Source organism: Dermacentor silvarum, chromosome 6, assembly GCF_013339745.2.
Source record: "Dermacentor silvarum isolate Dsil-2018 chromosome 6, BIME_Dsil_1.4, whole genome shotgun sequence".
Taxonomy (NCBI): Eukaryota; Metazoa; Arthropoda; class Arachnida; order Ixodida; family Ixodidae; genus Dermacentor; species Dermacentor silvarum.
The window spans coordinates 39292256-39307951 of record NC_051159.1 but is presented as its reverse complement, the minus strand read 5'-3'; the positions used below and the strand labels follow the sequence as shown (position 1 = coordinate 39307951).

The 15696-nt window shown below is 46.2% G+C and overlaps 1 protein-coding gene across 1 annotated transcript in view; it reads left to right on the top strand.

Annotated features, from left to right (window-relative positions):
- LOC119455443 (E3 ubiquitin-protein ligase TTC3-like) overlaps positions 1 to 15696 on the top strand; it is a 123282-nt gene that overhangs the window by 9333 nt on the left and 98253 nt on the right. The window contains exons 5-10 of the mRNA XM_049668775.1: positions 697 to 813; positions 7612 to 7689; positions 7765 to 7874; positions 8976 to 9105; positions 9805 to 10017; positions 15576 to 15668. Coding sequence (XP_049524732.1) covers positions 697 to 813; positions 7612 to 7689; positions 7765 to 7874; positions 8976 to 9105; positions 9805 to 10017; positions 15576 to 15668 — 741 coding nt within the window. The remainder of the gene's footprint in view (positions 1 to 696; positions 814 to 7611; positions 7690 to 7764; positions 7875 to 8975; positions 9106 to 9804; positions 10018 to 15575; positions 15669 to 15696) is intronic.

The following is a 15696-nucleotide window of genomic DNA, read 5'->3' as shown; positions in this document are numbered from 1 at the left end:
CGGGGGCGTGTTAGAATTTGGCAAATGCTACCAAATGATCAGTGGTATGTTTTGGTGTTATTTCTGTGTCTTGTTTAATTTGGTCCTGCCGGATAATTAGATTGATTTCATTGGTCTCATCAGGATCAAATTAAAGTCTACTGTATAGGAGCCCTAGTGTGGCATTGGTCTGTGATAGTCACCAGCCATCGCATCGCTGGTTGTCACCATACAAGAAACTTGTGTCGTGCAGGAACAGAACTTTCACTAGAGAAAGTTAACTTCACTGTGATGCTCGGGCGTCCCACGCAGGATTGAGCACATTTTGTTGGCCATATTATGTAAGCAGGTTTCATAGGTACTTACATTTCTGATAATGTAGCGCATAGAATACATGCGCTGAGTCAAGACCTCTAATGGAACCTGTGTAGTATGTATTACTGGGGCTTACGGTTAAGTTCTATTCATGTGAAAGCAGCGTTTCCCCAAGTGGGTTCATTTGTGCACTTCAGTAAGTTTATATAGTTAACACCCAGGACCAAGCACTTGCTTCCAGCTTATTAGTGCCTATAGCGATTCCTGCGCATCGCTAAACTTCCACTGTTTGTGCAATATTTTGGCTTCACTTAACTGGCGCCTTGGCCACAGGTTGGGATCAATTCTAGCAAACGTTGCTAGTCTGTGTTTATGGGCACTTATCGATTTTGCACTTTGCAGGCGCCACCTGTTAGTGACAAGCTCACCAAGGACGTCTTAAAAAAATCATGCGAAGACCTAGTAGTTGGCCTGTATAAGGTAGCATTGCAAGGTTTCAAGACAGTGCTGGCTCAAAAGGTGAGTTGTTAAGCGTTGCTTTTGCCACGCTTTGTGAAATTTTTGTTGGTGATCATGTTGAAAGAAATAGAAGCCTTTAGCCAGCCATTTGCTCGCTGAAGTTCTGTGATCGGATGGAATTTGGATTGTGATTCGGCAGGGCAGAAAGTCTGCTGGCTTTCTTTTTTGCATAAGTCGTCAACAGAAGCTCTTCACGATGATATTCCCGAAAATATGGTAGCTTAGCATTCTGTGTTTGAAATGGAGTCCACTGCAGAGTACAGCAGACCTTGTTTTAACAATACTCATGGAAAATTTTCTCTAACAACGAAAAGAAAGTTATGGACACGAAGCACTTGTGAAATAATCCCGCATGCTCATTTGCATTTTTGCAAGATGGGGCACAAGAAACCTTGTCTTACTGCCGTAAGAAGACATAAAATACTCTACTCAGGGTTAAGTGTTTTCTTTGGTTGTCTGGGTTTTGGCGAATGTGAAACTGTTGCAAGTGGCAAGCTACACTGGATTATTATCTGATTTAAGAAATCAAAATAAATGTGCTTTCAAAATCTGACAGACTGAATGAGGCGGAAGTGCCTTCGGAAGTGCGTTTCTCTGCACTGCGCATTTGCCCAAATAATGACAGTACTGGTCAGCATTCAAATAAAGACTAATTTCAAGTTCCACATGCTTGTCTTGCGCGTGGCTTCATCAAGAAAGCTACATCTACATTTTACATGTCATAATATACAAGCATACTGTGCTGTTACTTATATGCGGTTTGGTAAAAATGACTAGAAAACAACCTCACAGGAAAGCTAGCGTTAAAATTATGAAGAGGGTCCTAAAGGGACAGACAACTGCTCATTACATGAATCAAGGTAACCTCGCTGATGGAAAGATTGCATATTGTATTGGTTAAAACGAGCCATGTTTTTCACATGAAATGTGGATTTATATTTTAATTCGTAAATAAAAGTCGCTTAAAACGACCTTTGCCACCCCACGCAGCAAAAACGTGTACATGCATAAGAAGTCTATCCCGTGACCTTCTATTAGTGTATGTGGTTCCTGGTCTATTTATTAGCATTGAAATGCAGTACAGTTCTTCCTGTTATAAGCTTTCTCTAACTTACAATGTGCAGATAGGCCTTCATTTGTAGTGAGTAGAAAAGTTTTTCGAGCAGAAATGTTTTAGTGAGTAGAAAGGTTTTTCGCATTCGTTTTCGCTGAGTTGGCTTGGCTCGTCTATTGACAGTACAATGATGACAGGGGCCAGCCAGCCATCACGTAGGCGTGTAGGTGGGGGAAAACGCGGTACAATTATAAGAAAGGTCTGTAAAACAACACAAACTTATTGTACCAGCTTTTTATCTTCAAAAGTGGTTGGAAGGTCAACATGTAGGTGGTTAACCACAGTTGCACTCACTTCTGTGAAAGCGGAACGATGGGCAGCTTTCACAATTTGGAAAGTGGGCTATCGGCATCGCTCTCACTTCTTAGTGTTCCTGGAGGAGGGACTCTTTCTTTTTTAGAGGCTGCTCAGATAAAAAAGTTATGCTTACAAAATATTCAAGCCCCTTTAGAAGTAACCACTGAAAGTGTCAACGTTACTGTGGGTGAGCGCCACAAAAAACTAGGTCCTTAAAATATCGGTTGTCAGTCCTTTTTACCGCAGGAAGTTAACCATGAGTGTATTGATAACACAGATAAAACAGAACAATTCTTAAAGTGAAGATTTCTTTGCAAACCCTCCCAGATTTTCCTGATCGTGGCTGCTGGGTGCTGTTGATGTCTTGCCAAGTAACTCATACTTAAAAAAGTTGCAGTTTTGCCTCAATGGCGAAGCATCGATTGCGACAGCAAATCATTAGACAAGGATAGTAGTTTTATTGGCCGTTATAAACTCGTAAACATTCACCTACTAACTAAATTAACAAGGGTGGTGTCACGTGTGCACAGGCAAACATAAACACATCACACTCGCTGTCAAAACGCAGTAGTGAGGAAAAGAGCGGCGGCAGCAGCAGCAGCAGACCTTCGTGCTGCCTCTCACTTCAACACGAACTAAGTGGCAAGAATACAGCGCACACGAACTGCTATGAGCCCTCGGCGCACCTAGACTCCTTACTCATCGTAGAACGCTTTAAGATATGGCCCGTGTAGCGGCACTCAGTCGCATCATACGCACCCACTCACGGTGCCTTGCGCACGATGGAAGACGGCTCGTTTCCTTCCTGCAGGGATGGGACTCCTGATACATACGCAAATTCCTGCACCAAACTGCTCCAAAAACAAAAAATTGACTGAAATTGCACCACGCTGCAGCAGAACGATTTCGGCATGTGTGCTCCTGCAGTGGTCGCGAACAGCGAGTGGATTCGTTATCGGGAAAATGTCGCAGTTTTGCCCGAAAGGTGAAGCATCAATTGCAATAGCAAATTAGTAGACAGCGATATGAAGTAAGGATAGTAGTTTTATCGGCTGTGTGAACTTGTAAACATTGGCTTACTAAATAAATTAACATGTGTGGTATTAGCAAATGTGAACACGTCTCACTCGATGACTGAGGAAGCGGTGAAGCAGCAGGGAGCGAATTGACCTTCGTGCTGCCTCTCGCTACAATGCGAACTAAGTGGCGAAAACAATGCACATCGCAGATCGCTTTCAAAATAAACCCTCACGGCAGTGCGATACGCAGCAGCCGCCGGAGTAGAATGTGGCCCCCCTCCCTTCCGGTGCCTTCTGCGTGACGGAAAACGGCATGCCTCCTCCCCGCTTTTCTCTCTTGCGTGCGCAAGATTGATCTGCCATTGTCTGCTCACCCACGCACACTTTCATTCGCACATACAGCATATGCCACGTGGAAACTATGTTATCGTAATGGATTTTATGCGGAACATCACAACGGTGACGATGGCAGAAATGAAATGTGCCTGGAGTGACCGTATAATTGCTATCGCAATAAGAGAGTGCAGCCATTCACATTTCGCACACTGCGTGACGGCGCCTCCCGCACAATTTCTTGTAATTTTTACGATTATAACACTGGACTTATCGGCGCTTCCAGAAAGTGGCCACTCCCGGATATTGTCGCTGCTGTCGGAACGGCCAGGGCGGCTGTATTTAGAGTGTACTAGAATATGGTTGAGTGGGCCGAGCGGCGTGGTGCTCCCTACCTGAGGCGCAAAACAACGAAAAGTAGGGTGAGGCTGCTACAAGTGAACTAGATATTAGGGAGGCGCGTGTTAAACGCTTTCCCTACCATGGGGAAAATAGGTGTTTTTTCTAGGTTACGCCAGAAGTTTTTTTTTTTTTTCCTTGTGGAACTACTGCACTGAATATATTTTGTGTAATACATCAACAAAAAGCAGAATGATCGAACTTTTCGTGCATAAAGGTTTTGTTAACGAGATGTATGTCATAAAAAAAGATATAGATTGCCAAAATCCCGATTGTGGGATAAAATTGAACAGTGTTTGTAAAGACACACTTGTCATCATCATCAGCCTATATTTATGTCCACTGCAGGACGAAGGCCTTTCCCTGTGATCTTCAATTACCCCTGTTTTGCGCTAGCTGCGGCACGTTTGTATCTACTAACAAAAAAATGTAACAAAAATTATGAGATATACGAAATGTATTGCAGTCTAACAGGTACTATCTCCGAAAAAATCAAAATTTTTCATTTAACAGGTATTCCGCCACAAAAATTTAACATCAAGCACTACAGTTGGGCCTGCCAGGCTGCGGCCGCCGATGTTCCAGGCTGGGTTGCGTCGTCGTCGCTTTCAGTCTCAAAGTCCGACTGAAAAGTCAGCGTCCTCCAACTCGCTGCTACTTGATGCATTGATAAGATCAGCCGCAGAGGCAGCGAAATCGTGAAATCTGCTACCTCCCGAAGCACGCGCGCTTCTGTAGCTGGACATTCTTGCGTTCAGCCGCAACGATCGCGAAACTTTGGAGCGCGTTTAAAAATCACCGCCACATGGGGAAAATGCGAAATACAGTTCTCCTTCACGTCCAATGGCGCCATGTGTCCGTGAGCGGTGCAGGCCTCGAAAGCAGCGTTTCAAACCATCGATAGCAGGTGGCCATTTTTTGCTTTATACTTAGACGATCGCGTAAATTCGGAACGCGTTCAGAAATCACCGCCTCGCAGGAAAAAAAGCGAACTGCTTAGAAAACTAATACATATTTCTCCTCCTTCACGTCCGATAGTGCAGTGTGTCTGTGAGCGGCATGGAAGGTCTCGAAAGCAGCATTTCAAACCATCGATACCGGGCTACTAGTGGCAATGTAAGGAAAACGTTAAGTGGGTTCAGCAAGCGGATGTCTCTGTCCCCAGGGCCGGTATAACATAAAACTATTTCCAATCTGTATTTATGCCCATATGGGTGAGGCATGAGCCATTTTGACCTATCAGGAAGGGGTAATGGCAGATTTGGAATAGAAACAAATTGGTATAGTTATACGTTATACCAGTCGAAAGTCTTTTGTGGCTCTCTGGTTTTGTGGTGACTTATGGTGACCCATAAATTGTTACCGCGTTGATTGGACCGCATAATTTGAGAACATTTTCCGCTATTGTCATGAATGTGGCACGGGAATATGTAGTTCAGTTGTAGTGCCACCGTTTTCGGCTTTACAGGAAAGCATGCACAGTACCGCCACTCGACCCACTCTTCCATATTCTAGTACGCTATAGCTGTAAAGTGCGCTTTGTGGTGGTTCGTTCTGCCTTTCGTTGTGGTTTCAAAGTGTGCTGCCATATTGCATATTACAGTAAAAGCTCGATGATACGATCACGGCTAATACGAATTTCCGGATGATACGAATTTTTCTGTGGTCCTGGCCGAGCCCCATTACTTTGCAACGTGCTAGAGAACGGTTGTTACGAATCGATTTTCAGCCTGCGTCGGTTGATACGAATAAACGCCGCCCCACCGACGGCCGCGAAAGAGAACAGCGCGCAGTCACGCGCTTTCTCTCCTTCTCTTTTGGTGCGGAGGCGCGGCGCCGGACAGCGCAGACTCTGCGACTGGGCGCGAAGAGTTTGAAGCGGTGGCGCTTCAAGAAATAAATGCTTTTTACGTACATGTGCCTGAGTAAGTTTACCTCTGACTCTTTAATTTAGCTACAGTCGAATCTCGTTAATTCGAACACGCTTATTTCGAACATACCGCGTACCGACAATGCTCTTAGCAGCGCGCCAAATAACGCGGCGGCGCCTCCGACCGGCATTGCTCCGACACCGCCATAGAGCAAAAGCTCAGGAGAGACCCCTCAATGCCGCGCGCGAGGGAACGGGGGAAAAAAAAAGAACCCGCGGCGGAAATTTCCCCCTCTCTCAAATTGCAAGGTCGCCGTTTCTGCATCGCGCCAGAACAAGCGTGCACGTACCGACTAGAGTGTTCTAGACAACCGTATTCTAGCACACACTAGTGCCGACATCTCAGCCTCGCGAATAAAATGGCAGTGAACCCTTCTACTCTATTTTCTAGTCACATGTTGACCTCTCACGCTGCGGCAGCAGCACAGAGGGAAGCAGCGGCGGAGGCACAGTCGGGCCAACGAAACTGCCACGCCCGCAAACGCTCGCTTCCCAATAACGGCAGAAAACGAAACTTCAGGGGGCGGCTAAAATAAGCTGGCGCCAGCACGGCGGCGGGCGCGCACGGAGATGTGCGCACGGAGTCGAAGGTGAGGGAGCTACGAGGGAGTTGAGAGGGAGGGCGAGGGGAGCCACCGAAGCGGCGGAGTTGACGCGGCCAAATCCGCTTCCCTGCCGCCCTCCTCCCTCACCTTCAACAGTCTCCGGGCGCACCCATGTGCCGGCGCCGCCCGCTCGCTCCCTGAAGCTTCGTTTTCTGTCGTTATCGGGAAGCGACCGTTAGCCGGCGTGGGCAGTTTCGTGGCCTGCGCTTGCTATGCGCTTGCGCGCCGCGATATTTCACGACTCGCACCGTTCGTGCATCATGCTATGGTGCACGAATACTTCAAAAATACGTCCTTTTAATTTGAACAAATTTTCGGGCCCCTTAGAGTTCGAATTATCGAGATTCGACAGTAGTTTTAACTGTGTTTCGATGATACGAATTTCGGCTAATACGAATATTTTTCGTGACCCCGTGAGATTCGTATCATCGAGCTTTTACTGTATACTGTCAAGTTTCTGATTGGCCTGCTCCGTACCGCTTCAAAATGAAATTTCATCTGCTCCAAATTGCAGTTTTTTTTTTTGTCTGCTCCAAACAGCTCCAAAGCTGAATTTTACGTGCTCCAAAAATAACTTTGGGCAGTCCCACCCCTGCCCTGCCTTCCTCCCTTGCGCGCGTGAGATCAAGCCACCATCCTCGGCTCACCCTCGCACACTTTCACTCCCCCCACAGCGTACGGTGCGAAGCTACGAGGTTATCACACTTGGACTTTATACAGAACACCACGGCGACGACAGAAATGCACCTGGAGTGTCAATATAACTACTGTCGCAATGACAGTTGAATTGCATGCCTAATGGTGAGATCGAACCTCAGCTCCCCTTGCACAGCAACCTAATGCTGTTATGCCACTATTGCAGGTATACTTTCGTCTGGCCAACGCTAACTAGCTCTTTGAGATGACCGCCACGTGTGTGACATTGCATAGCGCAGATGTGCGAGAGCCCGTTTCCTTTGTGCCAAAGATGCAGAAAGGAAATGGCCAGATTTATAGCATTTGATTTACTGTTTTCCGAAAGCTTTGCAAATTCACATAGGTTCCAAGATAAGTGTCGGATTTGTACAATTTTTTAATCTGTTCATGTTCTTGCTTCTTCAGCAAGAGCTTACCGAGCTCAACATGGTACTCGTGGAATACGCAGCCGGCTGTGCATTGCTTGGAATGGGATCCCTGGAGGTACAGATTGCACCTAGCTGCATTGTCTAGCAGGCCGCTGTGGCCCTCATGCTCATTGTTGCCTTTGCTCTGTAGGATTTGAAAAACTCGGTCGAATATTTTCTCGGCATCATCAACAACCACAAGGACATTGTGTTTCCTCTGGCGTACTATGGCGTCTCAAAGGCCCTGGTCAAAATGAACAGGTGAGGGTTGCTTTCCAACATGGCTGAGCTAGCTTTGGTTGCATCGTAGATAGCATTATACCCACCATGTTGGCTTGGAGCACGAGGTCGCCACTTTAATTGTCGGCTGCAGTGGCTGCATTTTGATGTGGGCGTAGTGCAAGAACGTTTGTGTACTGTGCTATGTTGCCCGTTAATTGGTCGCTAAAGAGAACGCTTAATTAGTTTAGAGTGAAAAGGTATTGTTTCAAAAGTGTATTTTTGTTATTTTCATAATATAGGTTTATTATTAGAAGGGACAATAATGGTTAGTTTTGCAAATTTTGCGCTGATTGGTACAGTTATCATATTATTACAGCCCAATTATTCTGAAAATTTTGCGGCCCTTTCCGTGTAAGGTACATTGACAACTGTACTTAGTTGCATAAAAGGTCGAATTTCAATTTCAAGCAGCTTTATCTTCTACACTACAACCTGTGATGTGTTCCTTGCAATGGTATCGCTTACGTTTGTCTACAGCATACAAGTGCATCAGCAGCTGTTTTCTTCTTCCACAATCTCCGATCTTGTTTCGGCAACCATTTGTTTAGTGTTTAATGAAAGCTAGTTGTACAGCAGCCATTCTTTCTTTGAAATGTTGTTTGCAACCTGGCGGTAAAATGATTGAGAGGCTATTCATGCGTTTCTGTTAATGACAGTGATCTTTCATTTAACACTGATTCTTTGTCTCTGATAGCTGTCTATTTCTCACTACTCAGTGCAGGCGTGATACCTAGTTATGCAGAAATATTCCTGCTGTAAATGAATGTGTTTGTGTTTGGCTATTTGATATTTGATACTTACTATTTGTATTAAAAAGTTGATATATGCCCAGCTCTAGTATGTGTGCATGTGTGTGCAAGCACACACATGCGTGCGCCATCAAATGAGCAACTTATCATGTGCAATCCGACCGGAATGTGGCTAAAGCTCTGAAATGTTTTGTTAATGTAGGGCCATGTAAAGAAAATGGTTGGAAAAAGCTACGCAGATACATGAGTGACAGTTTTAGTATGAGCAGATGTCTTGTACTGTGAAACTCCTAATGCACCAATATTAATGGTTGCTGTTCTCTTAATGCAGGTTCTCAGAGGCCCTGCCGCACATTGAAAAATGTTTGAGTATCCTTCAAAAAGGCATACAGTTCAACGAGAACCTGCTATGGCCCGAGACGAAAACTAAGGTCGACAATGCGAAGAGGCCACAACTCGAGGTTTGTTCACATTAAGGTGTATATAAACGCAAAGCTTTCATGCTGTAACCCCACTCCCTTCCTCCTCCCTTTTATATTGCTTTTTTTATTATTATTTATTACTTTTTTTGTCTGCTTAAATGGAGACGCGAGGGGGGTCGGTGAATGTTTTCCCATGCGTGATTACTTGAGCACTCTGCGACATGCACGATCAGCTGTCAAATCTACTACACAAGAGCATTAAGTTGAGCTAGTTGGCGCCCTGACATGGTAAAAAGCAGCATGAGAAATGGGACGGCAAAAGGGGGAGGTTAACTGCTCAAGGACTGCCATTCTCTGATGATCACCCTGCTTAGCTGCGGGAAATCATAGGTGAGGCACACAGAACTTTAGCCTCGACGACCAGCTTAGAGAGCATGCAAAGGTGAAGTGGTAGATTGAAAGCAATCTGGCTCTACACTGCTGGTCACGTGGCTGCCACTCTGCATTCAATCAAATTTGGATCAATGCTATGCACGGCAGCCAGCAGACACGGATAATCATCTAAGCATCCACTATTCACAAGCATGGCCTTGCCTGCATCTGTGGGCCATCCATCCAATTGCAAATGCCGACCAGTAATACAGGCTTGGCGAGGAGTCTAGAAGTTGAATTATCTGGAATGACTCGGGAGTGCAGTCCATCAGCCGTTGAGTCATTCGCTCATGCTTTCATGTGCAGAAAGCGATGGAGGAGATGCAGGCGCTGTGCCGGGCGCCGCCAAAGTGGGACGCCATGTGTTGCTACGAGGCGTGCCCATTGCAGAAGCCCATTTACTACAGTGACCCCGACTTCAAGGGCTTCCAGCAACTGCACTGCGCTTCCAAGTGCCTTGTCCAGTACCACCCTGCCTGCTGGAGGGAGTATCGAGAGTCTCGCAACCTCACCGAAAAGGTGGGTCTCCTATGACCTGCGCTTAGCGAAAGAGGAACTGTACTCTCCTTTCGTACTTGGCAAGCAAAACGCTACGAATGCTAGAGAGACTACTTGCACTGCTCGCATTCGTGTCCTAAAAACAGTGTGTCACATGTGAAAAAAAATAGTGTACATGTTGTGAATCGTATACACTGGAATATAGGTCAACCCCTTACCTTGAAGTAAAAAAAAAAAGAAACCAAACAAATTACCAAAACGCCTTTATTTTCAAAAAAGGCCCTACAGCCTTGCAGCATATTCACTGCTGCACTGTCACCGGTAGTGTGTGTCCATGAAGCTCCCACACAATGCCTTCCTCCGTTCCATGCCCTTCCACTCCCTCGGCTGGCTCAGGCTTTCACCTTACCAGCTCAGCAGTACCTGGTAGATTTCATTAGCGCAGTGCTGAAGGATCACACCAGCGAAACTTCTGGACTGAGGGTCTCTCCAGCTGCCTCATTATGCTAAATAAGGTGTCTTTCTCGCTCTCCCCCGCACAGTGTTCACAAGTGCATCCTCAATCTGAGGATGCAGACTGTATGACGCCCCCCAAATGATGTTTTACGTCTGTTGCAGGCCAACGGTTTATCTTTTATTGCTTGCCAATATCGCCTGCTTTTTCCAGAAGCGTCAAACTGGCGCTGAGCAGCCATGTTGCTGTTGGCTTCGGCAAATTCTACGACTTTTATCTTGAACACCGCTATAAACGGCCTCTGCATGGCACTACTCGTCACTCGCCTGAACACACACACACATACCACACGCAAGGTCAATCGGAGAAGACGCAGTGAACATTGAAAAATTGCCAGCAATTGAATTTGGATATGAATATGGCTTTGGCTACGCATTTGCCAACATGCTTGCTGTAGGTTGGCAGATGACTTGCATTCTGCTACAGACAGCTACATAAAACGAGGGGTGACTTTAGCCTGCCTTTCTTTTTTTTTTCAGGAAAATATCTCAACTTAGTTCCGGTTTACAGTGGAATCTTATTGATACAGTCTTCACAGGAACTGGAAAATATAACATATCATCCAAAAATTGTACTATTATCCGAATTAATCTCCAGGGAAATGCGTTTGCTAGGGAAGAAAAGAAGAAACGTATTATCCTGAAAAGCATATTATGCAGAATCGTATCAACGTGATTCCAATGTATATGGTAATTTGATGTAACATTAAGTCTAGCTCCTTTCTGTCACAAAATGTGACATATTACGTGGAAGGTGTCGCACGTCTCAAAAAAACTGCCACCGGACAAGCAGGAGCGACGCGTTTTTGCGACTATTGGCAACAGCACTCCGCTTGCATCCGCGACTATAACGTAACCTGGTGTCCAGAAGCTGCAGTTATACTAAAGTGTCTCAGATAAAAAAAAAAAACTGCACTGCAAAACACGTGGAGTGAGAATTTCATGACTGCTCTACAGTAGACTCCCATTAATTTGATGTTAGTTAATTGAACTTTTTGCTAATTTCAAGCACACCAGAAAGTCTCGGCGAGAAACCATACATTTCTTTGGACTGAAAACTTGTTCAATTCAATTCGAACGAAAAAGCATGCCACTTCGAATAATTTGACCACAACTGGTGCCCCCTCATGACCGTAGCAATTACTAAAAGCTTTGGAAACACAACAAATTCAGCGGACGGCACTACTGATTCCTTAGGCGTCCACAGTGATGGCAGCAACCTGTCCTGCAATGATAAGGATGACTTGCACTGTGCCCTGGGTGATCTTTCTTTTGAGCATCTTGTGAGTGCCGACTGACAATGTGGAGATTGTGGGCCACTGACTGGTGACGACATGTATAGTTATTGCAACTACAGTATTGAAGTAGTCTGTTCACGGTTACTTTAGTTTTGCCTCTGTTTGTTTATTCGACTTTTCAGATAATTCAACCAAATATTGCTGTCCCGCAAGGCTCGTATAACAGTAGTTGACTGTACTTGTGTAGCTTCCACAGCATTGTCTGCCAAGCATGTACTGTGGTATAGGTGATAAGAAAAGCTTTGTCGCGCATTCTTGCAGCGCTGCAGATAAACAGCACAAGTTTAGCACACGGGGCAGATTAGTGAAACAAGTCGCTGCTTGCTGCTAAAAACCAGTTTATTGCATGTGTCTTCGGTTACATTCCAGCATGCACTGGAAAAAAAAAAAAAAATTAGCACACTTAATCGTTGCTCTGGTACTAAAGTGCTGATACACCCTTTGGGGTGTATCTTGTCCCCAAACAAAAGTTGCCACTTGCCTTGCTTGCATTTCCTATCCTGAAAACGGCACTCACTACTTTTCTGTCAAGACTACTATGTCACGCTGGTAACGCGCATGCCGTTCATGACCTGAAAGTACCAGGCATATACCGTTAAAGGAAGGAAAGGCGTTCAAGATAAACGTCAATCATTGTTTAGGGACAAGATAAGTCTGGAAGAGTGCAAACTATTTTTAGTGTACATAGTTTCGCATGTCAGTCAAATAAGCATTTACTGTAATGGATAACTGGTCTGTTTTTTACCATTGACAATGTAATTGCAACGTTCCAACTTGCTAGGATGATGGAATTGCTTGGCTTGGTTGTTTGACGATGGTATTGGCCGCCCAAAGTGCCGGGGGCGACACTTATTACGTATTTTCGGTTTCCGCCAGCAAAAGTATGGCCTTTCAGATCCGCATTTGCTATCCAAAGATGGTGACTATGACGCGTTGCGGCTCTAAAATTGGTTTTGGCTCATAGATGTTCCGTATAAAGTCCAAGGGCGATAACGCTGTCGCCGCGCGCCGTATGCTTTCTTTCGAGCGCGAGACGCGGTCGTCGGCTCCCCTCGCACGCTTTCACTCGCACATGCAGCGGCGCCGTATGCTGCATGTGCGAGTGAAAGCGTGCGAGGGGAGCCGACGACCGTGTCTCGCGCGCGAAAGAAAGAAAAGCAGGGAGGAAGCGCGCCTCCTTCCGTTGCGCGCGAGGCACCGGCGAGGGGGAGGGATAGCGGGCAGCGTTGTGCTCTGGCATCATACTGCGCGGCGGCGATCTGCGCGGGGGCTGAGTCTACGCAGTGTAGGTGCGTCGGCGGCTCGTAGCTTTGTGCATGCTGCGTGTTCTCGGCGCTCAGTTTGCGTTGAAGCGATAGACAACAGCACGAAGGTCACTTCGCTCGCTTCTGCAGCGGCGCTTAACTGCGCTGTCCGCGCTCATCGAGTGTGATGTGTTCATGTTTGCCTGTGGGCGCTGACACCATGTTTGTTAATTAGTTAATAAGCGAATGTTTACAAGTTTATACGGACGATAAGACTACTATTCTTACTTTGTATAGCTCATCGCAATCGATACTTCGGCTGTCGGGCGAAACTACTTTTTGTCACACGTAAGAATTAAAATAATATTGTGTGCAGTTCAACACTACTCCCATTTCTCAATTTTTCCTGTTTCCTGGCTCTTGCGTTTCCCGGCTCTTACGTTTTTTTTTTTTTTACGGTCCCGTGAAAAACGTAACAGCGGGGTTCTACTGTAATACGGATAGAGTCGAATCTCGTTAATTCGAACACGCTTAATTCGAACTTCCAGTTTATTCGAACTGACGCTGTGGTCCCGTCAAAGTTATATGTATTTCTAGGGCGAAAACGCCCGGTAATTGGAACGCGAAAGCATTTGCGACGGTTAATTCAAACATACGGCACACCGAGAATGCCCTCAGCAGCGCGTCAAATCACGCGGCAGCGGCTCCGACCGGCATTTCTCCAACACCGCCATAGAGCAAAAGCTTAGAAGATACCCCTCAACGCGGTGAAAAAGAAAACGAAAAAAAAATGCGGCGGAAATTTTACTGTTATCTTTTACTTTTGCGGCGGAAATTTTGTCCATTGCGCCGGAACACCTGTATACTTGCCGACATCTCAGCCAACGCTGCGGCTGTGGCGCAGAGGGAAGCAGCGGCGGAGGCCCAGTCCGGGCCAACTTCCCGATGACGGCAGAACACGAAACGTCAGGGAGCGGGCTAAGCGGGCGCCAGGCCGGCGGGAGCGCCGGCGCCAGCTTAGCTACGAGGGAGTTGAGAGGGAGGGTGAGGGGAGCCACCGAAGCGACGGCGTTGCCAAGGCCAAATCCGCTTCTCTGCCGCCCTCCTCCCTCACCTTCGATGGTCACCGCACGCGTGCACGTCGCCGTGCCAGCGCCGCCCACTCCCTGAAGTTTCGTTTTCTGCCGTTATTGGGAAGCGAGCGTTGGCCGGCGTGGGCAATTTCGTGGCCCTCGCTCGCTACGTGCTTGCGTGCCGCATTTCACGACTCGCACCTTTTGTACATCATACTATGGTGCACGAATACTACAAAAATAAGTCCTTTTAATTCGAACTTCTTTTAATTCGACAAATTTTCGGGCCCCTTCGAGTTCGAATTATCGAGATTCAACTGTAATTGGATAATTTTGACTCATCTTATGGTCCCAGCAGGCGTATGCATTGTTTAATGGAATGAAACTCTCGTTAATCCTGACGTATTTGGCCGCACTTCGGTTAACTTGCCCAACTCTGAGCTCGGTGAGTGCAGATCGTCGCAAATGTGCAACACAAAAACGCAGTAACGGCGCTAATATCCTATCGAAACGAAGCGGGGGAGTCCCCTTCGCCATAGTCATCAGCGGAAATCATATGTAACGACAGGAACAGAGGAATGCTTCGTGCCTATTTGTGCCTTTATAGCCTTATACTTGTGTTGGTCGCGTGCCTTCATAACTGTGTAGTCTCCATCCATGATCACGTTGATAGCGATGACAATTGCGTCCACAGCGGTTACAGCGAACAGTAGTCTCGTGTTGACTTCGTGCACTTGTTGACTGCATGCCTTAATAACAGCACGGTCACCATCTGTGATTGCGTCAAAAGCAACTGCGGTTTCGTCTGCAGCGGCAGTTGCGAGAAAGTTTCATTTTGACTGTGTCGGCTGCATGCCTTCAGAACTGCATGGTCGCCGTCTATGATCTCGTCAATAGTGGCCACGGTTTGGTTCGCAGTGGTTGCAGCAAACATTAATTTTGTTTTGACTCAGTGCAATGTTGCAAAGATGGCAGAATATGGAGCGCCGGCTACATAGAGATGGACGGACGAATTGTTGGCGAACAGCTCACTAGTGAAAAAATGAAGATGTGCACATGGTAGTGACAAGTGTCTCAGATGAAAACGCACAAGTCTCAAGACCTTCGCAGCTGCAAGCGCTAATCAGTCACGAGACGACAAGAATTTCAGTTTCCTCACTGCTTTTATGCAAAATAAAAACAGGATTTGGTGATTCATTCATAAAAAAAAGCGTGTTTACGTAGTAAGCATTTGTTTGTTTCCTTGATATCCTCAATAATTCGACATTCGATTAATGCAAACATTCTTTTAGGACCCGTAAAACCCAAATTATTAAGGTTTTACTGTACATGGATTACTTGCTTAGCATTTAGGAAAGGGACAGCATTGGGTTTGGTCTGTCATGATGGTTGTGACTTGAGCAGTTCAGTGACATTCACTGTAGACTAATTTGTTGTAAATGTTTCTTCAGGGGTTCCTCGGCGAGGCATGCCCAACTCCGGACTGCTGCGGTGTTGTCATGAAAGTTGAGGCCATCGAGAAAGACGGCACCGTAGGAAAGCAGGTACGTACTCTGTTTAAACAGAACAAAC